The sequence below is a fragment of the Tachysurus fulvidraco genome, chromosome 14, assembly GCF_022655615.1.
Source record: "Tachysurus fulvidraco isolate hzauxx_2018 chromosome 14, HZAU_PFXX_2.0, whole genome shotgun sequence".
Taxonomy (NCBI): Eukaryota; Metazoa; Chordata; class Actinopteri; order Siluriformes; family Bagridae; genus Tachysurus; species Tachysurus fulvidraco.
Window position 1 is genome coordinate 5,072,155 of NC_062531.1, and position 26,154 is coordinate 5,098,308.

At 39.9% G+C, this 26,154-nt stretch overlaps 1 protein-coding gene across 3 annotated transcripts in view; it reads left to right on the plus strand.

The window, feature by feature from the left end:
- tbc1d22b (TBC1 domain family, member 22B) overlaps positions 1-26,154 on the plus strand; it is a 57,323-nt gene that overhangs the window by 24,212 nt on the left and 6,957 nt on the right. For all 3 annotated transcript variants that reach the window (XR_003441292.2, XM_027151584.2, XM_027151585.2), the window contains 4 exons: positions 492-606; positions 11,847-11,953; positions 15,954-16,029; positions 21,645-21,772. Coding sequence is in view for 2 of the 3 variants with exons in the window: in XM_027151584.2 (XP_027007385.1) it covers positions 492-606; positions 11,847-11,953; positions 15,954-16,029; positions 21,645-21,772 (426 nt within the window). In the remaining variant the exon portion in view is untranslated. The remainder of the gene's footprint in view (positions 1-491; positions 607-11,846; positions 11,954-15,953; positions 16,030-21,644; positions 21,773-26,154) is intronic.

The following is a 26,154-nucleotide window of genomic DNA, read 5'->3' on the forward strand; positions in this document are numbered from 1 at the left end:
GGAGAGCACTCAGAAGCAAATGTACACAGTCTTCAACTCTCTTAATTGACAAATGCTTTCAATTGGTTTCATGCTAGATTTGCACTAGTATTGCGAGTTGCTGATCTACTACCAGTTCTAACTTAATCTACCTTCAGAAACATTTGCAGTTTACAAGTATAAACTCCCCATACACCTCATACTAGTGAATATTATACACTTAGATAAGGAGATACAGCACAGTTAAGTCTTAAGTTGTTTGAATAGAAGCCAGAAGGTTTCTTTGGTCTGAAGAAATGAGAAAAGTAATGAGAAAGTTCTCTTCAGACATCATCTTTAATTCCGCCTCATGTTGTAGACTGTTGTTGTTGATGTTGGTGACAAATTCTAAAATAAACCCTTTTGGTTTTTTTTCCAACTTTTCCACTAAGACATATAAGTCTATAAAAATACAATATAAAATAAGATATTTTTATTGTGTGTGTGTGTGTGTGTGTGTGTGTGTGTGGTAGGTGTTTGAGAGGATCCTGTTTATCTGGGCTATCCGACATCCAGCCAGCGGCTATGTACAGGGCATCAATGACCTCGTCACTCCCTTCTTTGTCGTCTTCCTCTCAGAGTTTGTGGGTAAGTGCAGCAATCTGCAAATTTTGTGTGTGTGTGTGTGTGTGTGTGTGTGTGTGTGTGTGTGGACCAAAACTAAGCAGACAAAACACCAAAAACAGAAACCATAAACAACAGCAGCTTCAATCATATTTTGTTTCAGTGTTTACCAAAATATTCCAGAAGAGAAGAGAATCTCAGACAGCTGTTATATAAATAATTAACCAACATCAAAAAGGCATAAATTCCTGCCATCCAATCAGATACCTGTTGCTATGCAGTTTCACAGGATGACACCATTGCAACGTCCTATGTCCTTTTTTTTTATTTTAAATAAGCTGGACCGTGTTTAAGAAATGATTTGTGATATAATTACTACTAAGTAATTTATCATGATATTATCAAATATTAAATATCACCATACTCACCACAGCTGTTTATATTGGATGCTGCAAATCCAACAAATCAGTGTTTACAGATACAGATATTTTCTTTCCTTCGCTGCACTGCAGGATCTCTGGGTAATAAAGTTCCCTTAATAGGTTTTTGTCTATGCTGTTAGTTATTGCTGCTTTTCTGCTTCACTGTTTTTAATATCTGCTCTTTTTTAATATTTTGCAAAGCAGGATTAACCACCATCACAGTCCAGATTTACTCTTTTAGCAACTTTATACACCACACTGTTAATCACGTAGCTGTGTAGCCGTATTTGGATTATATTAATATATATAGATAACTTTTTTTTTTATTAATTTACCTATTTGAAAACCTTTCACATCTGGACCATAATTAAATTACCCTTGTTTTTTCTACAAACCGACATGTTTGCATTTCACACAGTCAGTATTACTTTATTTTGGCACACGGCAAACCAGGGAACTGTCTCTTCTTTATATTTTTACCAAATTATAGTTGTAGTCATGAACGCTTCTCTGGCAATTACCAGAAGCTAATTACGGTTTACTCTTAGGTTACAAGAGTTATAGGCAGTTTTTACTCTCATCAGTCTCTCCTTTAACATTCTCTTGAAGTTAATAAGATAACTATATGTAGATTTTTATGTTACTGAATAAAAAAACCTGCAAAGCAGCCGGTCCTGAAGACTTTTCCCTTGTCTGAAGACTTAAAAGTTCATATCTTCTATTAGCAATTTACACGCGGGGCACAGTGGCTTAGTGGTTAGCACGTTCGCCTCACACCTCCAGGGTTGGGGGTTCGATTCCCGCCTCCGCCTTGTTTGTGTGGAGTTTGCATGTTCTCTCCGTGCCTTGGGGGTTTCCTCCGGGTACTCCGGTTTCCTCCCCCGGTCCAAAGACATGCATGGTAGGTTGATTGGCATCTCTGGAAAATTGTCCGTAGTGTGTGAGTGTGTGAGTGAATGAGAGTGTGTGTGTGCCCTGTGATGGGTTGGCACTCCGTCCAGGGTGTATCCTGCCTCGATGCCCGATGACGCCTGAGATAGGCACGGATAAGCGGTAGAAAATGAGTGAGAGTGAGCAATTTACACGTAAGATAATTAAACAGTCCGATCAGAATTGTGCGAAAAGTAAGAATAATAACAACAATAATGAGCTCTTTATACAGAAACCCTAACACTGGGAACGTGCAGTGGACCTCACCTAAGTTCTTCATGTGTAGGGCCATTACAGTAAAAGTGTAAGGGATGGGATGGTTTGTTCTCAAATCCTGCCCATTGGAATGCACAGAGATGGAGATATAAGGAAATAAGGAAACACTTCAAATAGAACTTCTTTTCCTATCTTTTGCATTTAAAAAAAAAAACTTTGACACTTTTTCATTGTAACTTTGAACAAATGTTTTAAACTCATTGTATCTTAAGTATGTAACTTAGTGAGCCAGCATTAACGTACTGTATTCAATGTTAGAGATTTAAGCACTTATGTACTTATGTACAGTCGTCTGCCAAACGCTGTAAATATTATGTACAGTATATGCAGTATAAATGCCGAATTCCTCAAGAATTTTTTCAAATACAGAAGTCTTAATCAAATGACCTTGATATTGCTTCTGCTTTTATTCATTCAAAAGAAAGAGGTTCCTGAACACATCACTCTTTAAAGTGCTTAGCATATACAATAGTACTTCACGCCCAGTCCTTCAGAGACGTGGAAGAGTTCCCACAGCTAATTACCTAATTATCAAGCACTTTGTGAATTAAACAAACTCGCTTAGGCTGGTGAAAGCACTAACCCTTGCTCTACTGGAGCCAGAACTACGGGTTAAAATGCTTTCCAATAGATTTGTTCTTTTCCAGGATATCTACTCTACACACCGTATGCCTTTCACCAGATTCGTGCTTCCGTCATATCGGTTAATATATTTTCAGCGTTTACGGCAATTTGAAGACGGCTTTATCCATTACGGCCAGAATCTTTAGCAATGAATACATCAATTCTGGTTTTCTAGAAAATGGAGTAAAAATATCATCAGTTTAAACTGAGATAATACGGGAAGAAATGGACATATTCAAAGTCAACCAAAGAAAATTGCATTCGCCAAAAAATTTGGCAGTTTGTACGTACAATAAAATCAATAAATTTCCAAAATAGTACATCGTCTCTATAGTCCTAGGCCACGTTCACACTGCAAGTCTTAATGCTCAATTCAGATATTTTGCTCAGATCTGATTTTTTTTGTTTGGCTGTTCACATTACCTTTTAAAATGTGACCTATATCAGATACCAGCATGAACAGTTTGCTGTTTCGAACTGACCCGCCTGCGCAAATGAACAATAACAATGACGTTACACGCAGCACGCCGTTGCGCTAAAAAGTTGCCGAGGTTATGGAGGAATTATTGTGATGTATTCAATGCAAACATTATGAGCTGGTTCACGTAACCACTTTATATAACACTCTTAACACACACACACATCACCAGTCACGTTTGTGTCACGTTTTCGTCGGCGCAAAAAAATAAATAAATAAATAAATGGTTTTCGCCGGCAATGTCGATGTAGATTGACATAAAAGTCGCATCAAATCCGCCTTGGCTGTTCACACTGCGGCCACATTGTCAAATTGTCATTGTCATCAGATTTGGGTCTGATTCAGGACCACATATGGAAGTGGTCTGAATCTGATTTGAAAAAATCAGATCTGGGCCAGATTTGAGTGTTCACACTACTCCTGAAGAAATCTGACCTGGTCACTTGACCCCAAAAAAATTTGGGCCACTTTTACCTGCAGTGTGAACAGGGCCCTATAGTCAGTGCAGATGATCAGACCTTGGTGCTTCATCTGCTATAAGGATCTCTGGTGTTTGCTCTTTATTTTCAATAGTCTTGTGCTTTCCTAAGCTACCTAGTTTACCGTTTGTCTTTTATCAGATTTGCGTCAAATGTGTCCTATAGAAAATTGTTAAAATTGTTCCATCTTATGGTCAAATATATTTTATCACCTAGATTATTTACTAACTTTTTTAATCATACATTAAAGTAGTTACACAACTTTAGGTTAATAAAGCTATTTAGTACCAAAATATGGTAGATCAGTATTTTACCCGCTGCTAGTATTTGGGATGTTTACTTTTTCTTGCCTTTCAGCAGATTTGAGTCATAGCTTATGAAAGTCACTGCAGATGATCTTTGATACTATTTAGTACCAAAATATGTTAGATGGATGACAGCTCTTGGTGCTAAACGTTTATTGTCTGTTGTTAAAAGTGCTATAAAAAAAATGTAATTAAAAGTCTGCTACCGGGATATTAGAGGGTTGTTGTTTCTTTTCCGATAGATCTTTTTTCTCTGTGTCAGGTAAATTAAATAAATTTGGTTAGGATTAAGTTCAGTTAAATATCTATTTAGAAAAATAACTTTTATAGCAGTTTTACTGTGTCATAAAATATAACAGCCTATCAGGTTGAAGTATGCAAATATATGCGATGCGCAGGCGCTTACCGGAGAAAGGAAGCATGCAGGATTGGGAATTTGAGCTCATGCTTGCGAACCAGGCCGACTAAAGCTTTTCTCGGAGTAGGTCACATAGTTGAGAAGATGCGGTTAGCTAGCTTCATGTGATAGCATTCACGCTCCCATTTTAGTAGCTGTCATATGACAGGGGAGAGCTAGCTAGTGCATTTTAGGTTACATTCTACATTCTTTATCTGGGGACATTTAATTTTTTGATGTGTGATTAAATCTTTTTTTCATACATCTTGTCTCAAAGAGGGTGACTTTAACATCAAAGATTATGCATGAAACCGAAGCGAACATTATCTAAATGTTGAATTAGCATACTTTGGGACAAAATAGGAAAAGGTCAGTTCAACCCGTAATGGCTGGAGAACAGCAGATATCCACCAGTGATTGGCAGCGCATGCATTGCTGTAGTAACTTTTTCTTAATAGACCATGAGATGATATCACAACTGCAAATATTGACTCAAAGTGCATTCAGAATTATCTTTATTTGGTGATGTGGCCTGGATTTCAGCCCAGGATTCATTTACATATCAGGGCAAAAAAAAAAAAATTCAGTATATAATAGAGTTGTGTCTTCTATAATACTGGTGCCAGGGTTCTGTAGCTAGGTTTTTTTTTCCCCAGAAGCTCTCCAGTGCATGTGTATCAGTTGTGTAACCTGCCTATGAACGGAGAGCTGTTGAGCGACTGAAGGGGAAAATCGGAGCCTCGTGTGTCTCATTGCTATTCTCCAGCCCGCTGCAGACTTCCTCCCTCTGCTGCCTATTTATTTCCTCTCCTCTGCTGTGAAGGTTAATTACTTCTAGATAGTTAAGGATTACAGCAGAACAAAAAGGAGGGCATTGATCTCTTCCCATGTGTGCCAAGCCTGCAATGTCACCAGTCCACACAGATCGGGACATAACCTCAGATTACCTGAAGCATTGATCGATTTCTGGTCATTGTCTCTCTCTCTCACTCTCTCTCTCTCTCTCTCTCTCTCTCTCTCTCTCTCTCTCTCTCTCTCTCTCTCTCTCTCTCTCTCTCTCTCTCTCTCTCTTGCTCTTACACACACACACACACACTCACACACACTATTCTCAGATCTTATTCCTCTCTCCCTCTCTCTCTCTCTCTCTCTCTCTCTCTGTTTTCTCTGAAACTCATTACTGAAAGTTTCCCATCCTAATGCATCGCTATCTTGTGTTTGGGCCTTTATGTTCCTGATTTGTGTGCTTGTACTTGTGTGTATGTGTGTAAGGTTGTAAGACTGAGCCAAAAGCTCAGTTTGAATGAGTTTCATTGATCTTCAAGGTTTACAAATCAGGCGAGTCCACCCTAGGTGTGTGTGTGATCCGAGCCTTTGGCCAATCAGAACCCTCCGACCATGCCATGCTTAATCCCCATCCTGCTCTCTTTGTATCATTGTTCTGTTCTTCTGAGGAACTCGGGGGGGTTGTACGGCTCAGTGACTTTCTAGGACTACATGACTCGCTTCTGCCGTCCCTGAGAGGTTCCTCAAAGAGGACAGTGTCTATTGGTGTGTGTCGGTGTCTCTGTGTGTGTGTGTGTGTGTGTGTGTGTGTGTGTGTGTGTGTGTGTGTGTGTGTGTGTGTGTGTGTGTGTGTGTGTGTGTGTGTGTGTGTGTGAGAGAGAGAGCAGTTTCAGTTTTCCTGAGCTAGTTCAGTAGCAGGAAGTGAAGTGTTTTAAAAAGAGCCAGCAGACTCAGGAGTCACAATGCCCTTTTGATTTAAAGTGTCTGTATCGATAAGTCATAGCATTTAAATCTGAGCGACTGTGTGTGTGTGTGTGTGTGTGTGTGTGTGTGTGTGTGTGTGTGTGTGTGTGTGTGTGTGTGTGTGTGAAGAGAGAGAGAGACAAATGGAGAAATGCAATCCAAATCCAAACCGAATATACGAAATATCTAGACTGAAAAAAAAAAAACCCTGAAATGCATCAAGTAATTATATCTGATCTCTAGCAACTAAATGATGAAATTAAGCAGACTCAGCTAAATTTAACAAAATTATAAACTCACAGCCTCATTAAATCCAGATGTCTGCCTTTTTTTTTTTTTTTTTTTTTAAACAACAGATCTAGTAGTGGTGGCATGCTGCACTGATAAACACTGCCCTGCATTTCAGATGAAAAGCTGCCTCATCAGGAGCAGCCCACACTTTACACTGATCTAATTTGTCGGCTCGACTCGAAAAACTCCCGAGGCAAGTCGGAGTAAAAATTTCAAATATAAATACATGGGCGAGAGTGGGGGGGAAACAACAACAACAACAAAAAAAACACGATGTTGGAGAATATTCAGTGATCGTGTCATTTTTTCCCCCTATGTCGGCGTAGTTCTGCAACAATTTTACAGCCAATTAAAGAATGGTGCAGGCATGCTGTACTCTTATTAGTTTATTAGTTAAGTGTGAAACGTACACAAAACAAGGTAGAGGCTGTTGTCATTTACATCTTTGGAGCCTCTTTCTTCTCTTGGTTCTGCCAAATGCTGTAAATGTAAATGTAAAAGAAAAAAAAAACACATTGTTCTGTTACTAAGAAACTGAAAATCAGAAAATCTTCTCTTGAAGACTCTAATCGAAGATGCCTTCCATAAATAAATAAATAAATAAGCAAGCAAGCAAGCAAGCCGGTTTTTGAATCCATTTATTAAAAAAGTATCTGACTTATAGAATCGATTAATAGAAAGCTGATATGCATTTTAGAAGAACTGCTATCATCATCACCGCTGATCCTGACCAATCAGATTTGAGCTCTGTAGTGTAATCTATTGATATCACATATCAGGATTAAAAATCCTTCTGAACATAACATGCGAACCCCAATCGTATCCCGTCACGTCGCGGTATGAAATAAGACAATCCGAGCATGCTCACATCAAGGAAGAGTTCCTTAATGAAGAAATAAGAACACGCGACGGGAGCGTAAACCCATCAGACCGAACGTCTCCTCCAACCAGGATAATCATCATAATAGGAAGAAGTACAGCTGTGTCTCTTGCTAGCACATATTTAAAATCCATTTCGTACCGTAAACATGTTGCAATATACACTGGGGTAGAATTTGTATAATATTCCACATAGCAGCTTCTTAATAGGCTATTTATTAAAACGATCCAGGAAAAGCTTCCGGGGGGAAAACCCAACCCCCTACCGCGTCACCAAAACGAGCGTTAGCTAGATCGTAAACGTGGCTGACGAGAGAGATGTCGGTTCATGCTTATGTGCGAATGTGTTAGTGAATGTTAGAGCTAATGGACTCCACATGAAAGGCACAGAAAGTGCTACTGGGTTCCACCCTGGAGTCAGGTCTGTGTATGGGTGCCAACATTTGGGCTTCACAACATGCAAGATAAAGGTGCAGTGGCTTCGAACCCGATGTAATAAACATTTACATTTGCGGCATTTAGCAGACACCCTTATCCAGAGTGACTTACAACTGAGCAATGGAGGGTTAAGGGCCTTGCCCAGGGGCCCAGCAGTGGCAGCTTGGTGGACCTGGGGTTCGAACCCATGACCTTCCGATCAGTAGCCCAACACCTTAACCACTGAGCTACCACATTAATAAGTCTCCGTTATACTCGCCTTAAACTATGCAAGATGGCTATTGTGTATATCGCGTGGGCGCTTGTTATTTTGGTTTGAATGGAAGGTGTATAAAGGTTTCTACACTAAAGGTAGCAGATCTGTAAAAAAAAAAAAAAAAAAAAAGCTAATTTGACCTTTAGACTTCAGTTGTTTTAGCTTCAGTAATTCATGTTAAAGCAGAATATTTAGTGCACTTCTGAAAGGAAGGTCTGCAATGGATTCAGTAAGAGAATGCACATGTAATATCCTGACTGGATGTGTTTGCATTGCAGGTTCATCTCAAGTGTGTGAGTGTGTGTGTGTGTGTGTGTGTATGTGTGTGTGTGAATGTGGTTTGTGATCGGATAAGATAAGTGAAACATGGCACAGTGACTCCATTCCTCTAAGATGCTCAGGGTATAGTGTGAACTAAAAGCTCTATTTGTATCCTCAAACAGGATTTCCGCTGCACGGTGCAAAGCGGCTCGGGGTGTGTGGGTGTGCGCGCGCGTGTGTGTGTGCGCGTGCATGCATGCTTGTGTGTATGCCTGCTTTTGTTTGTGCTTACGTGTGTGTATGTGTGGGCATGCTTGTGTGTATGCCTGCTTTTGTTGGTGCTTATGTGCGTGTGTATATGCGCGCGTGTGTAATTGTGCATGCTTGTGTGTATGCCTGCTTTTGTTTGTGCTTACATGTGTGTTTGTGTGCATGTGTATGTGTGTGCATGCTTGTGTGTATGCCTGCTTTTGTGTGTGCTTACGTGTGTTTATGTGCGTGTGTATGTGTGTGCATGCTTGTGTGTATGCCTGCTTTTGTTGGTGCTTATATGCGTGTGTATATGCGCGTGTGTGTAATTGTGCATGCTTGTGTGTATGCCTGCTTTTGTTTGTTCTTGTGTGTACATGCTTGTGTGTCCGTGCGTGTGTCCAGTGACACTCAGCAGGGTTTTCTGGAGATGAGTGGGAGGATAGCTGTGATAGCCAATAGTAGTCAGCCTAAAGCCAATATGTCTTCCTCCATAAGCGTTTGCCTTTTTTACACTTGGTTCTGTCCAAACACCTGTTCAGCTTCTCGTGATGATCTGAGATGCTGTCAGTGCAATGCAAAACTCTCTGAGGGTTAAAGAGGGCATCTGAATCGGCCTCACACCTTCTCATATCTGTTCAATGCTTCAGCCTCTCTCTCTTTCTCTCTCTCTCTCTCTCTCTCTCTCGTTTATTTAAAGCATCCATCTGAAAAGCATCCACTTAAACCCCACTTGGATTTGACCCCCTGACTCACTCACTCACTGTCTTCTTTTCTACCTACCCTCATTTTAATATTCTTCTCCTATTTGTATCATGCTCTTTGTTTTCTACTCAAAACTTAGTGAAAATAAAAAATCTAAAATAATATTGTTCTGCGCAATAAAAACTAAAGACTAATGCTAGGTTAAAAACAGAAAGTGAGCATTTATACATTTAAATGTAGATATTTATAGATTTATATTAGATAGATAAATCAAAATAAATATTTGAAATTATAAAAAATTTAATTTATTGTTATTTTTGTTTTTTATTATTATTTAAAAAAAATGTTTTTTTTTTTTTACATTTATAACCAAATGTATTATTTTATATTTTGTAGTTGTCGTTGATTTTCCAGCCTTTATATCTATTTCGGTTCTTTCTTTTGTACACGAATCCACAGCGCTGTTGAATTCTTTCATCTGATTGGTCAGAAGAAGGTGATCTATTTTCTTTTCAGCTGTTTGTATTAATATGTTTTTGTTGCTATAGTAACGGCTCCTTTACAGAGACGTGTATGATGAACTCTATAATATGCTATCTAACCAGGAAATTGAAGTTTTCCTTAAGGATGTGTTTGTTTAACAGTTTGTGTCTCTGGCATCAGGACTTTGTAACCTTTGTAAACTAATCACAGCAGTATACGGATACTATAAACTATAAATGGATAAAAAAAAAAAACTCGATGTAATGATTCACTTTTGATGAATTGCTGTGTTTAACGAGAGGAATAACAGGAAAAGTGGTGTTTTCTTTTAAAGTCTTGTTTTGTTCCTTACTTGGTAAATTACTCAAAAAAAAGGGCAATATTAATATTGTTTCTATTAAACAAGAAATGTCTCTATTAACTTTCACCTTTCTTTCTTTCTTTCTTTCTTTCTTTCTTTCTTTCTTTCTTTCTTTTTCAGTTTCTCTCTTTCTCTCTTTTTCCTTCTCACTTTTCCTTCTAGCTTTTTCTTGCTATTACTTTCGTCAAGTTGTGCAAGTCGTGGCCATGGGCAAGTCGTGGCCTAATGGTTAGAGAGTCTGACTCATAATCCTAAGGTTGTGGGTTCGCGTCTCGGGCCGGCCACGACTGAGGTGCCCTTGAGCAAGGCACCGAACCCCCCAACTGCTCCCCGGGCGCCGCAGCATAAATGGCCGCCCACTGCTCCGCGGGCGCCGCAGCATAAATGGCCGCCCACTGCTCCGGGTGTGTGTTCATGGTGTGTGTGTGTGCACTTTGGATGGGTTCTGCCTTTCTGTTTTGTTTGTCATTTTTTTTCCCATTAAAAAGCAAATACAGGACCACCAACATATCATGGAGGCTTTTTTGGACCCCTGATTTATGACCTTGGTAGACATTGATGTTTACTTCTCTAAAGCAGCAGTCAGACCAGAAACAAATAAAATTCCCTCAAGAGAAAAGACTTTTCAACTGCTCCCCGGGCGCCGCAGCATAAATGGCCGCCCACTGCTCCGGGTGTGTGTTCATGGTGTGTGTGTGTGTGTGTGTGTGTGTGCACTTTGGATGGGTTAAATGCAGAGAACGAATTCTGAGTATGGGTCACCATACTTAGCCGTATGTCACTTTTTTCACTTTTTTCTATTTCTCCATCTCATGTTCTCTTGCTCTCTTTCTTTCTCTCCCTCTCACACTTTTTCTCTCGCTGTTACTTTCTCATTCTCTCACTCTCATGTTTTCTTGCTCCCTTTCTTTCTCTCTCTTTTTCTGTCTCTCCCTTTCTCTGTCTTGCTGTTACTTAACGTTGTCTCTCACTTTCTCTCTCGCATTCTCTTTCTTTTCTCTTTCTGTCTCTCACTTTCCCTCTCTCGTGTTTTCTTGCTCTCTTTCGCTCTCTCTTACTTTCTCCTTCTTTCTCTTTGTTCTCTCTCTCTGTGTGTGTCTCTGTCTCTCAAGTTTGTCTGTGTGCCTTCCTGTATTTCTTCCCAGTTTTAAACTGATTGTGTCCTTAGTCTGTGACCCAGTGTCGATGTGTATCGATGTGCTCACTGATAGATACGCACCTTTGTATGTCAATCAGGATCAGGACATCTGCCAAATGCCATAAATGTAGAAAATGGGAATGAGTAAGGAAGAGAGTGAGCGAGTGTGTGTGTGTGTGTGTGTGTGTGTGTGTGTGTGTGTGTGTTCTGTTCTCTCCTGTGGTGAATGGAGTGTCCTGGGGGCATGGGGGGAATCTCAAGGGGCATAATGTGTGTAACAGGACCATTTAGCGCTCACCGTTTAAAGAGTGAGGAATGGTAACTGCTGTTAGAGGAGAGCAGAGATAGAGAGAAAGGAACGAAGGAGAAACTGAGAAACCCCAACAGTGTTTGTTAGGGTTTTGACAGCCTCATCTGAGAGCTTTCCTGAACACACGAGTAAAGACATTTGCCCTGAGGAAAAGCTAACTAGCTAAAACGCGCTAGGTGTGTATCTGTCATCTGTTCAACAACTCTGTGTGTGTGTGTCTGTGTGTATTACAGAGGAGGACATGGAGAACTTTGAAATGGCTGCTCTGCCTTTGGAAACACAACGCAACATCGAAGCCGACAGCTTCTGGTGTATGAGCAAGCTGCTGGATGGAATCCAGGTGTGTTTATGTTCTGCCTTTCTGTTTTGTTTGTCATTTTTTTTCCCATTAAAAAGCAAATACAGGACCACCAACATATCATGGAGGCTTTTTTGGACCCCTGATTTATGACCTTGGTAGACATTGATGTTTACTTCTCTAAAGCAGCAGTCAGACCAGAAACAAATAAAATTCCCTCAAGAGAAAAGACTTTTCACTGAAGGGGACACTTTCACTTTAGACAGATTTAATTTAATTGAACGGTTTTGCGGGATTTTATTATTCTCCGTATTGCGAGCCAATAGAAAACAAGTGGGCGGGGCTTTAGTGTCTTTTGTCAGTAAAATAATAAAGGACCTACAGTGGATATAAAAAGTCTGCACCTTCTTACGTAATTACAACATAAATGTCAGACTTGTTGCATCTTTAATGCAATATTCCAACGAACACCTCTTCAATCTACTTCTTCGTGGAATCACCTATTGCCTTCATTACAGCATCAGATATTTATGAATAAATCTCTATATATTTTTACACGTCTAGAATTTTATCGCACTCTTCTTTGCCAAAAAAAAAAAAATGTAAAATCAAGTTCCTTTCATTTATCTGGGGATCTCCTGTGCAAGGCTCTTTTTAGGTCATTCCGTAGCTTTTCAATGAGATTGTGGTTGCGGCTCTGACTGGGCCATTCCAAAACTTTCCTGATTTTCCTTTTCTGAAGCCATGTTTTGGTTGATTTTGATGTGTGCGTTGGGTCATTGTCATCTTGGAATGTGAAATTCTTCAGCTTCAGCTTTTTTGACCGAAGGACAGAAGGTTTTGTGCTGAAATATCTTGCTATTTGGAGCTCTTCCTTTTCCCTTCTATCTTGACAAGTGCCCCTTGTCCAGGTGAAGAGAAGCAGCCCAAAAGCATAATGCTACCCTCACCATGCTTCACTGTCAAAAAGGTGATCCTTGGGTGATGCTCTGTATTGGCTTTGCGCCAAACATCCCTTTTAGAATTAAGGCCAAAAAGGTAAACCCTTCTCTCGTCAGACCATAACACATTTTCCAAGATGGTTTGGAGTGACTGACTGAATCTTTCGGTTTGCGTTTTTTTTTGTTTTGTTTGTTTTTTGTTTTTTTTTTGTAGGAAACAGCTTCTGTCTTGCCACCTGTTGGCTTCTTGTTAGCTTGCACCACAGAATACGTTTTCTCCTCGTCCTTTAATCAACTTTGAAGTGTCATCCTGATCTTTGCAATGTCTCCCGTGGTGCCACATTTTCTCCACTTATTGATGAGGATTTTGACAGTGTTTCATGGTACATTCAGTGCCTCTGATATTCTTTTATATCCTTCTCCTGATTGGTAACTTTCAACCATTATGTCTTAGAGTTTCTTCGTCGATTCTTTGTGTCCCGTGGCTTACATTTCCATTTATGGCCTTTGGCAGATGCCGTTATTCAGAGATATCTCATTTTTTTTTTTTGTTTTGTTTATACAAGTGAACATTGGCCTTGCTCAGGGGCCCAGCAATGGCAGCTTGGTGGACCTTGGATTTAAATGATGTGACGTGACATACGGCTAAGTACAGTGACCCGTACTCAGAATTTGTTCTCTGCATTTAACCCATCCAAAGTGCACACACACAGCAGTGAACACACACACCGTGAACACACACCCGGAGCAGTGGGCAGCCATTTAATGCTGCGGCACCCGGGGAGCAGTTGGGGGGTTTGGTGCCTTGCTCAAGGGCACCTCAGTCGTGGCCGGCCCGAGACTCGAACCCACAACCTTTGGGTTACGAATCAGACTCTCTAACCATTAGGCCAACTCTCTAACCATTAGGCCACTGGTTTTAAAACTCACAACCTTCCAATTGGTAGTCCAACAACTTAAACACTAGACCAAACATTCAGTCAAATACTACAGCAACAGCTGACTGTGGTCTGGTTTTAATCAGAATCACTTTACTTGATGTTATTTACCTACAGGCCTAATTTTGAATGTGACTGGTTAACTCGGAGGACCAGTTAGAGGATATGAAAGGGTATGCAGACTTATGGAATCAGGCTGTTGGTCGATTGGTTCTGTCATTATATTTTAAAAGCCTGCAATTTCGGTATATGGATGCATTTACATTTTATATCCACTTTCCATAAGTTAACTAAGAGTTGCACTGGATTTTTTTTCTCAAATCTGATCACTGTTACCTCAGAAAAAACTACAGGATTTTCTGCTTTTCTGCTTCTCTCAGCCTTCTAGGATTATTTGGCGCCTCTGTTCAGGCGTGGCTAAAATATATTGGCACCCAGTGCTTTAGAACTGCACAGCATTTCAGTTTGCTAAATTTGTTTATTGAAAAATCTTCTTTAACATCCTTTCGTTCCATAACAAAACCCGAACACCGTTATAATACCAGCTAGGTGAAACTACTAGCTAGCAGAAACTCTAGTCCTCTGTTAATCGACCGTGCTGGGATTATTTATTTTGAAACACGGCTTGCACACAGTGGAACTCTTTCTCATCCTCTTATGTCTCACCGGCCAATTTCCTCTCTGGCCAAAAAAACAGAAACATTCTCATTCTTAATTTCCAGCCTGCATTGTTAGCGCCTCAGCTCATTTAGAATGGGGCGAGTAGTGTTTTTACAAAGAGGGAGCAACACCAGTGCTATGAATTTGACTGTTCAGTTAGTACTGACCTGCAAAATGTCTCCTGGCAAAAGCAGACAGATTGTATAGCTGGTCATGTATGTGTTCTCAGGAAGAGTGCAGATAAAGGTTAAAAGTACCATTTCTGTTTAGATTTTACATATGATATAAAAGGCAATGGGAGAGAGTAGTCTCTCTGGTGCCCCTTTTCCACCGAGGCAGTTCGAGTGCTGGTTCGGAGCCAGAGCCTAATTTAGAACCAGTTCTTTCTGTTTCGACCGACAAAGCACCGTCTCCGAACCAGGAAAAGTGGTTCTTAAGTAGCACCAAAACGTTGCTGGTCTAGACTTAAGAACCGCTTGCGTCAGGAGCTGTGGGCAGGGCTACTGTTAGCGCATTTGATAACGTACCTTAAGTTTACTAATGTTTAATAAATTTTTACTTTACCGCGATATGTTACATTATCAGCACACATGATGGTAGGTAGCTACATGCTAAGGCTAATTTTTTTTGTGTTAACGATAAAATAACGTTATGTCCTTTATCGACTACAACCTCCGTTTATACAGATTACACGGAGCTGCACGTACACGTTTTATTCGCCGCGTTTGGATGCCAATGTAGGTTCGCAAAGCCATGAACATTAACAGTAAAGCAACATCCGCCATTGTTGTTGTGTTTGTGTTTGCTGCTGCTGCGCTAATGTTGCTGGGACACGTTACACATACACAGTGACGTCACACTCGGCGCTGTGATGGCTCTCTAGCCGGTGGAAAGGCAAACCGGTTCTTAGAAGGTTCGCCAGTGGAACCAACTTTGAACCAGCACTAGCGCTAGCTCTGAACCAGCACCCGCTTCTTTCCGGTGGAAAAGGGGCATGGGTGCGAGGAAGGGATTTGACAAAGTGGGGGAAGTAAGGCAGTGAGTGAGGAAGTGAGTGAGTGAGGCAGTCAGTGAGGCAGTGAGGGATGGAGTGATAAATGTTCAAATAAAGTAAGTGACTATAATATTGAGACCAGGAATTTTGTGTCATTGAGACTGATGATATGGACTGAAATCTATTTGTAGTATATATTGGTAATATAATATAAAAATAAACGGTCGGTCTAAATGAGTGCACATTTAAATTTGCATCGAAGAAGTGCAATAGAGCAGCAGTTTGAATATTCTCTGTTTCACTATTTCAAGCTTTAGAGAATTCTAAACATCATGAGGGAAAAAACAATGAAGAGAAATCATGTAAATAAGAATACATCCCCAGAATATTCCCAATTAATTAAGATCAGCAGACAGAGCAGACAGCAGAGTGCCTTTAAAAGCAGCGCTAGCAGAAAGCTGTGTGGAGATGCAGCGAGTATTATTAATGTATGTGTTTTGATCTTGCAGGATAATTACACATTTGCCCAGCCTGGTATTCAGAAAAAAGTGAAGGCTTTGGAGGAGCTTATCAGCAGAATTGACGGTAAGGCCACCATCTTTATAATACTTTTCCTACAAGTCTTTCAGCTAAATGCTACTAAAGTGGCTAATAATGAAGTTATAAGCTTGGAGTGTAGAATCACGGACGAGCTTGAGTTGTGTGAGTCTTTCTGTTAAATACTTACTAGCCACTGAGATGTTTTTCAGTTTTATTACAAGTTTAGGAAGAATAACACTTCTTTACTCAAATTACATTAAGATTAGCATAAGACTGAGGCCAGCAAAGGAGGGAGCGATGAGGAATAAAATGTGACTAGCATAAATGTTTTGAGAGTAGCTGTCATGAAAATATTAAAACTAGCATAAAAGCGAAGGGTGAAGTGATGAGGCTAGCATTAAATGGGACTAGCAAAGAAAGGGGTTTGAGACCAGCCAAGCGGAGTGTCATAAAACGATCGTAGTAAAGAGAGGAGAGATGAGGCAGCATGACGTGAGATTAGTAAAAGAAAGCTTTTTAGAAGTCAAAGAAATATTTTAATATAGCACGAAAGTGAGACTTTCAAAGTCACAAAAAATAGATTTTTTTGGTGTAAGCAATAAAAGTAAGACTAGCAAAGGGATAAAAGATGCGGAGAAAATAAAACAAGTGTATTGGAGTTGAAAATCATAAGTAGAGGAAAATGTATCAAGACCAATAATTGTGTGTGTGTGTGTGTGTGTGTGTGTATAAAACCAGCATGAATATGAGACTAGATATGATACAAGGCTAAAAAAGTTTTACTTGAAAATGCAACACAAATGACCACATAATGGCTAATGATGAGGCTCACATAAAATGAAACCATCGGTTAGAAGCAACTTGAGATTAGCAAAGAAGAAAGGCATGGAACTGGCAAACAGGAGAGATTAGGCTAACATAAAATGAAAACAATTATAAAACTAGCATAAGCCTGACTAGCAAACAGAGGAGTTCTCAACTAAATCAACGTTAGCACGTAGCAACAGTCTGTTAACAAACATTCAATCCTGTCAGTGAAGTGTGGGGGGATGGACTTAGTTCTTATTTATGTGTTGCACACTGATAGAATTAAAACACATCTCAAATGTGGCAAGAGATATTTACTGTATTGAACAAACACTTGATTTGGATACCAACCCCTGCTGCACAGTCGTGATGCCTTTGTAGATTCCGATTTTTACATATAGTTCTCAGCATAGCTGTCATTTCAATGGATTTCTATGTAGTTTATCCTTCATTTCTTTCTGTATCAAAAAAATGAAATGGTGCGTAAACCATGCACAGCTTGACACAGAATAATTGCCTCTAAAGCGCCTGTAACGCAGCTGGTGTGGATAGAAATGCTTTTCAAAATGGCAACATAATTGACCTAAGCGATGCCCATCTTACACACACACACACACACACACACACACACACACACACACACACACACACACACACAGGAAAAATGCTTCAGAAACATGTCCGGTGTAAATTGACCTTCAAAGGTTGTAGACATGACCGTCATTAGCAAAGAGAAAGAACATAAGACAAGCATGATAGTCGCTAGTAAAGGGAAACTAGCAGTACTGAGAATAGCATGAGAATAATTCTGACTAACATAAACCTATTAGTGTCTCCCAAATTGCATACTTATAATTCTCAATCACTCATTTTCTACCGCTTATCCGAACTACCTCGGGTCACGGGGAGCCTGTGCCTATCTCAGGCGTCATCGGGCATCGAGGCAGGATACACCCTGGACGGAGTGCCGACCCATCGCAGGGCACACACACACTCTCATTCACTCACACACTCACACACTATGGACAATTTTCCAGAGATGCCAATCAACCTACCATGCATGTCTTTGGACCGGGGGAGGAAACCGGTCCAAAGGCACGGGGAGAACATGCAAACACCCCCCCCCCCCCCATACTTATAATTATTCTAATGTTATTTTGTAGTGTTATTTAAAAAAATGTGTGTGAATATTCAGGATGATGCAAATGAACTGTGGAATGTTGAACACTCAACACTCGCAGCTTTGCTTACGTAGCGGAAAACGGGCGGGGCTACCAGTCTCTGATGCTGGATGAGAAAATAATTTCAGGATTAATTTCATGGATATTGTGTGATTTTTATTTTTCAGCATTCTGACAATTCATCGTATTTTCCTCCATTTGACGTTATTCGCCATCGACTAAGACTTTGTTCGTGTTTCATTTGAGATGCTGCAACCCTTCTAAAATTCATTTAGTTCTTTTGAGCTCTATTGATGCGCCATGGGATTCTTTATGGAGCTAGCATTCTAGTGCACAGGAAGGATTTTGTGATGGAATTTGGAGTGAAAATGGCCCGACTCCGTGGTCAGTGGCCTGAATTCGGAACTAGTGAGCTGATCGAGACCCACGAAGCGAGTAGGTCCGAGTTTTACTTATGACTCTCACTACTAAAGAGAGACTAGTTTAAGACATGAGCAAATAAAGGGATACTATGGCTAGCTATCATGGGTGCACTGAGACTAGCAAAGTAGATGTGAGAACGTTGTTAATGCTAGCATAGTTTAAACTAGCAAACATTAGTTTATTGTGACGAGCAAAAGGAAATTCTCTCGGGGAATGCTAACAGCTAACAAGAAATAAAAACATATTACTTTTGTTTGAGTCCAAAGATTAATCTTCTCAAAGTATGACCAACATATTTAGCATTATTTTATATATGATGTCGTGCAGACGGGTTTCAGTACAAGATGTATAATCTAGGATCACTTCCTGCTGCAAACAGTTCAGCTCTTTATCATAGCGTATCGCTATAGCAGAACAGCTAAGCAATTGAGCAGCTGTTATAACTACCATAAATAGTTATAGAGTGGGTAAGAACACTATAAGAACATGTGAATCAAGGAGGCTTTAAGAAAGAGTGATGACATTTAAAAAGCTTTTTACTTCAAATTTCTTTAATGTGGAAAACACATTTTTAATTCAATTTCACCAGTAGCTTTAAAAGTGCACCGAATGAACTTTTTTTTTAAATATCATTAAAATCAGCATGGAACATCGGTTCTGCAGCAATTAAGCGATCCCTTAGAACAATTACCGACTATTATCTCCCTTCTTTTCCTTTTACTTCACACATCTCTTCATTTGTGTAGCACACCGCTATTCTAGCGTAAGTGCTAACCTGAGGTCAGCTCCTGTCTTTCATATCTTTATGAATTTAAAGGGCTCATTATCAAGTCTGGAACTTTGACAAAAGGAAATGGAAGTTAACAGACCGTGAATGAAATGATGATTACGGTGCATTTGTTTGGCTTAAGTCAGCACTTTTGGCTCTCGTTAGGTAAGGGTTTTGTCCTCCAACGCCAAGGCGCCTGTTGTGCGTGTTTCTCTCACTAAAACTTTCACACATTTTGTACAAGAGTTTATCCAAAAAAATAATAATAATAAGATTCTGCAAGTGTGCCGGCAGAAGTGGATTATTCTCATGCCCAGAATGTGTTTCTGGAATTTTGAGAATTTGAACTCAACCTTTTGGCTGCTAGCACAGAATGCTAAACTTCGAACCACCGCTAAAAGCTCTTCTCGTCCGTGTTTGTTGTTCAACTCGCTAGTTGAAAATTTCAGTTTCTAAACACAAATCTATAGGGTCATGATTTGGGGTCAAGTATTTTGTGTATAGCTCAGAAGAAAGTTTGGATGAGTGTGTTGAGTGCTGGGTGCTGGGTCAGTCAATGATGGTGCCCATGGATCAATGATGGTTTAGTCTCGACAGCCTAACAAGAGAGCAGCAGTTTAGGAGACTGGGGACAGGACTAATACTTGTATAAGACTGAAACTAGCAAAATGAAATGTTCAGGATACTGGGGACAGGACTAAGGCTAGCATAAGACTGAATCTAGGAAAAGGAGATGGAAGACCATGGACAGGACTAAGATTAGCATCAGACTGAAACTATCAAAAGGAGATGTTGAGTAGACTGAATACGGGACTAAGACTAGCATAAGACTGAATCTAGGAAAAGGAGATGTTGTTGGGGAGACTGGGGACAGGACTAAAGCCGCCTTCACACTGCACACAACAAACGGACACGACTGTCGCATTTCGCCCCTAGTGGCAGTCGCACGGAATGTGCAGTATGATCGTGTAGACGTCAACATGGGACAGAAGCTCCTCGTGACACCCGAAAATAACCGCGAAAATGTTCTCCATTAAGGCGCAACTCTTGCACTGAACGGTGATACTCGCCGAGACCTTTTCTCCGAGTCAGGGAGTGTTTTATCCACACTGATTTGAAATATTTTCTTTTATGTCTCCAGTAAAGAAGAGCAAAAGCAAGAGCCTGTATTCTCCCTCCATTTCTCATGGTGAATGAATGAATTAATTAATGAAGGAGTAAATACAAACAATCAGTGCAACAATAAATCCAGAAAGACCGTGAATAATTTTTTTAGAAACATTGACACAACATTAAAAATAATACAATGTAAATATTAATAATTTATTACTTTATCAATAACAATGTATTTAAAACAAAAAGATTGTTTTTGATAAAGTGTAAAAATTACTAAAGTTAATATTAATACTTTTTAATAATTCTTATCACCTCGCGCACACAAACCTGATTGGACAACATTGGAATACATCACATCCGGTCGGCATATCGGATGCGGTGTAGTCGCACAAGTTCAGTTTTTTTAACGGATCCAACGCTCAAAACGGATCTGAAAATTACGGTTCCGTGGATGGTCGGCACCTCACGCAGCGACCTTGCGACTCTCCATAGGCAATGAATGACTTCCGGTTTATCGGCGGTCGTTTGTCGTGTGCAGTGTGAAGGTGGCTTAAGACTAGCATCAGACTGAATCTAGCAAAAGGAGGAACAAAAGGAAACAAAATGGAAAATGTTCAGGAGATTGTGTTAAGCACTGGGGAAATGTGTAAGATTAACATGAGATCGAGATCAGCAACCTTCTGATAACCTTCTTTGTGGGAGGCATAAAGGTGTCCCAAGAGTCATCAGATCCTTTATTCGTCCTACAATTAGCACACAGGACATAATGGAAAAGAAAGAACACAGGTATTAAATTCCTAGCATATAAAGACAAAATAAGAGGCTTGGAATCCTGATGCAAGGCGAAATTTACGTAACATCTCAAGAACATTCAACAGCGAGAGTATTTTGAATTTCAGAATTTTTTTTTTCTCGCTCTATTGCTTTGACTCTGTTAAAGTGCCCATTATCATCATGATAGATACGCGTTCGCCGATCCTCCTGTCGGCAAGCCGCGGCAGGATTCTGTCGAAATCCATCACGACCACAGTCGATAGAGCCTCCGTCTTTACGCCATCCTTATTCTTCCTTTTCCCTGCTGAATGGATGCTTTATATATTAAACCTCCCCTATTCTCTGTGCTCGGAGCCTCTCGTCTTCCACCTCTCTCTTCATTTCCAATCGAATGTAATTATGTGGAAGACGGTGGGAGGCTGTAATCTAAATTCGGCGGGAGACAGGTGTGTCGGAACGATACCGCCGCGTTCACAACCTAGAGTTTTTTTTACTCGGGTTAAAATGTTGAGCTACAAGACATCTAGAGATCATGTGTTTTTTAAAGTGAAAATTGTGATGTGTGTGTGTGATCTTTTTTTTCTCTCCAGAGGACATGCACCTGCACATTCAGAAGTGCGAGGTTGAGTACCTGCAGTTCGCTTTCCGCTGGATGAACAACCTGCTGATGAGGGAGCTACCGCTACGCTGCACAATCCGCCTATGGGACACATACCAGGTATACACACACACACACACACACACACACACACACACACACACACACACACACAGAGTGAAAGGTCAGGGCTTCAAATTCTCACTTTAAATAATCACAAGGTCACATTTCAGAAGCAAATAAAAATCTTCATATTACCACTTGGAGTCTATAAAAGTTTATTTATTTATTTTTTTAATGTGGCAAAATTATCGAATAATTATACTGGTTTCCCTGTTTTACAATTACACACACACACACAAACACACACACACACACACAGAGTAAAATATTAGGGCTTGAAATACTCGAAAATTAAATGCATGACATCTTGTACTCTGCATTTGTGAAGAACACATTTTGTTACACATTCATGTTAATAAGTATTTACACCCTTTTTTCAATTAAAAAACTGGGCAAAAATTTTGGCACCCAGAGTATTTAAAATAATCATCATATTTGTGGCCCTTATGGCTCAGTTCTAGTGCAGTAAGCTATTTCAAAATGGCAAGAGAGAAAAATAATGGCGGATTAAAACATCAACGGGGTTGTTTTGTTTTTATTTATTTATTTATTTATTTATTTATTTATTTATTTATTTATTTATTTATTTATTTATTTTACAATTTTCAGAATTTCAGTCTTTGCTTATACAGTGCAGAAATTTACAACACTGTAGTGAAGGTCACTGTTAGGTTCAAGTGAACAGATTGGGACCAGGTTGTAGTGGCAGTTTTCTCCACCTCCAGTCTTTCAAGTGCTCTGAGCAAGCAGACGCTCAAATAAAAGTGTGTAGGCTGAACCTTGGCTGTCTTTGGTTATGATCTCAGTGCTCCGAACGGATCCATTTTACACTCGTGTTTGGAATTGTGCCTCGCCAATTATTTTTGTTCACACATGCAGAAAAAAAATTTGACTGGTGCAGGCTCTCAAGGTCAGATTCAGCAAAAGCAAAAAGCTTAAAAAATTGAGTAAGAACAGCCTTTATACGAACATGTTTCATACCTTAGTGTCTCCCAAAGAAAAACTGTAATAAGTGTAATAAACTGTAAAACTGTAATAAACTGTAAAAATGATGTAATAAGAAGTAAATAGGGATTAACATGAGCAGCAATCCTTATAATATATACGTAAATTATTCGATAAGAAACCGAAAAAAAAACAAGCATGTTTGCGAATATAGATACAATATGAGTGATACCAGGAACTTGTATATCGGTAACTACAAGGTAACTACAGTACAAACTTTTAAATGAACCTACAATCTGCCCTTCTTTAATCAATAAGGAAAGATAAGTTGCTGTGGTATAAGAGGAATAAACGCATGTTGTTATATACAGTATTTTCCGCACTATAAGGCGCACCTAAGAGCCTTAAATTTTCTCAAAATTCGGCCTTGCGCCTAATAATCCAGTTCGCCTTATGTGTAAAAATGTTGTTGTGCGACTTTGGTAAACGCTCCGCTTGATTGACTGTCGGACCGTTTCCCGCTGCCACAGGGACGTAATACATACACTATGTACGCTGGCAGCGATAAACCAATCAGAGGACATTACGTAATACGTACAGTACGTACGCTTACCTCCGCCACGCCTCCGGTAGGTATACTACCGGTATGTTGCAAAACAACATTTGTTTCTTCCTAACCATTATGCGCTCTACAGTACACTCCAGTAGGTGGTGGTAAATGCACCTTAAGTTGGTTTGTCATCTGCCAATAAAAATCAGATGCTTACGAGGCACAATTCAAACTCCAGGCTATCAGTTACACGGTTGTAAATGGGAATAAAGCAGCTGAAGGAATTCAACGTCAATGAATCTGTGGTTCGGAAGTGCAGTGGAGGAAGCAAGAAAGTAGATGAGGACTTTGATGGATTTGTGGGAGAAGATTGATTAAAAAATAATGTGTGTGTTGTTAAATAGTAGAATAAAGTTCAACTAAACTCACTGTTTTGCTTCCGTTACCTTTTTTTTGTAGACCGTATGTTTTAGCATGCGCCTTATAATACGGTGCGCCTTATGTATGGGTTAAGTACAGAAATAGACCCTGTAACTGAGACTGCGCCTTATAATCCGGTGCACCTTATGGTGCGGAAAATACTGTAAATGTTATGAGTTCTCAGGAATCGCACCATGGCATCGTTGTTTAGTTTCCATCGCTGTACAGCAAACCACAAGTGTTTTATTCCTTACTGACTGCCACAATTACTGCATATGCAAATGTTCCTGTACAAAAGTCTAGTTGAATAAATAGCACTAACTACAGAATAAAAGCACACTGATGTTCACTGCCTGAATGAAAAATTAGCCCAGAGAGTAAGTTCTCACTCCGAGCATTGATAAATGTGGTTTATGTAGTTCAGAGAGAGAGAGAGTTATAATCGGTTTAAATGACGGACTGACCTTGGGTGCGCTGGTCATTGCTAGTGTTCATTTGTATTCTCGATGAACAGATCGGATCCTCTGATTGATTTCCTGACCGCTTTTCATCCTCATGACTTTTTTGATGTGCGTCTTTTCTCATTTTTTTTCCCGTTCCAGTTTAATAGACGTGTATTTTTAGTTCATTCTCATTTTTTGTTGGTTTGTTTTGTTTGCTGTTTTGTTCAGCTTTGTTTAGACCAGGGGTCTGCAACCTTAAACACCCAAAGAACCATTTGGACCCGTTTACCACAGAAAAAAAAACACAGGGAGCCACAAAACCCTTTTGACATCTAAAATGAAGATAACACTGCATATATCGTATTTTACCTTTATGGAAAGTGTAGAAAAAAACTGTAGTGTGTTGCATTTATGAAATCAATGAACTGCTACTGAGTAAACTAAATTTTATTTCTGCAGGCAAACAAAAATATTTTGAACAGTTGGAACTAACCTTAACAAAAAATACGCCGTGTTGAAGGTTACTTTCAAATAAAATGTTTAATGTCTAATTGAGTCCTCTTCGTATTCATGACCAGGGCTCACAAGTTTTGAAGCCAGGCAAGCGTGACATCTCCAACCCCACCGCAACCCCAATTTTTTTCATTGGTTGTTGCGTTAAATCTTTCCCAGATAGTGCTATTTTCTGATTGGCTATTGTGTAGCCCCTTTTTTTGATTGGCTGATAAGTGTCAGGCTCGACTAAGAACTGAGACGCACTTGATTCCTGCCCGGTTCCATAGAGACAGCGGTGCGGACTGATACATTTTGGGCGCTGCGGCTTATTAAATATATGATAAATGGTAAAAAAGTTTTCTGTGTGAGATATAAGATGTGTGGTGGGAGAGCGTGAGAAAAGGCCAAAATGCGTGTCTGTCACTCTCAATGCATGACACCTGAGAGCCGGCTGCAACAAACCAAAAATGCGTCTGCTTCTGTGTGTCGGATTTCGCGAGTCGGCAGTTTTGACGCATATTTTGAGCGACAAAAAAATTAAACACGGTTTATTTTAATATATTTTAAAGAGCATCATATTTAGAATTCCATTTAAAAAAAAACTAACTAAAATAAAATAATTGTAAATTAAATATTTATTTTCCAAATCTACATGTAGCCGCAACAGAGGGATGAAAGAGCCACTTGCGGCTCCGGAGCCGCCGATTGCCGACTCATGGTTTAGAATAATCTGGTTTATAGCTGTGTCTTACAGACAAGAAGCTTGTGTGTCCCAAATTGTACATTTGCACACTATTCTGCTCCGTTTTCTAGCACAAATAGTCAGTAGTGTGTTCAAGAAGTAGTGGAAGGCATGGAAGTGTGGAACGTTAGACACTTCATGCACTCAAAGATCACAGCTTTGCTTAAAATTTCAAGATGGCCGAATTCAGTGTAAAAACTCAGCGTATTCCGTTGTTGTAGATCATACAGCCGTCATCCACCATCGACTGGGAAACCACTTATACTTCCAATAAGTAACGTAAAAAATCAATCCGTTGGAGATGATACTACACTGCTAAAATTAAAACTCTAGACCAGGGGTGTCAAACTCTGGCCCGTGGGCCAAATTTGGACGGTGATGTAATTATATTTGGCCCGCGAGATCATATCAAATGTGCATTACAGCTGACTAGACGCATGCTCCGCTAATACTACAAATCCCAGAATGCCTTGCCACTTATTGATGCGTAGTCACGAAAAGCAAGCGCCCCTCATTCTCTGTTGACCATCATTAACAACCATGTTACAGTCACACCGGGCAAGTTAATTCACCCTCAACAAAAATGGCCAAACGAAAGATGGACAATAGGAGCTTTCAAGGCAGGATGGAGGCAGATTATTTGTTCACGAATATAAAGGACAGACCTGTTTGTCTTGTGTGCTATCGGAGCTAACGTGTCTGTAACGAAAGAATATAACATAAGAAGACACTATGAAACGAAACATTATGAGAAGTATAAGGACCTGGACGTAAAGCAGAAGCT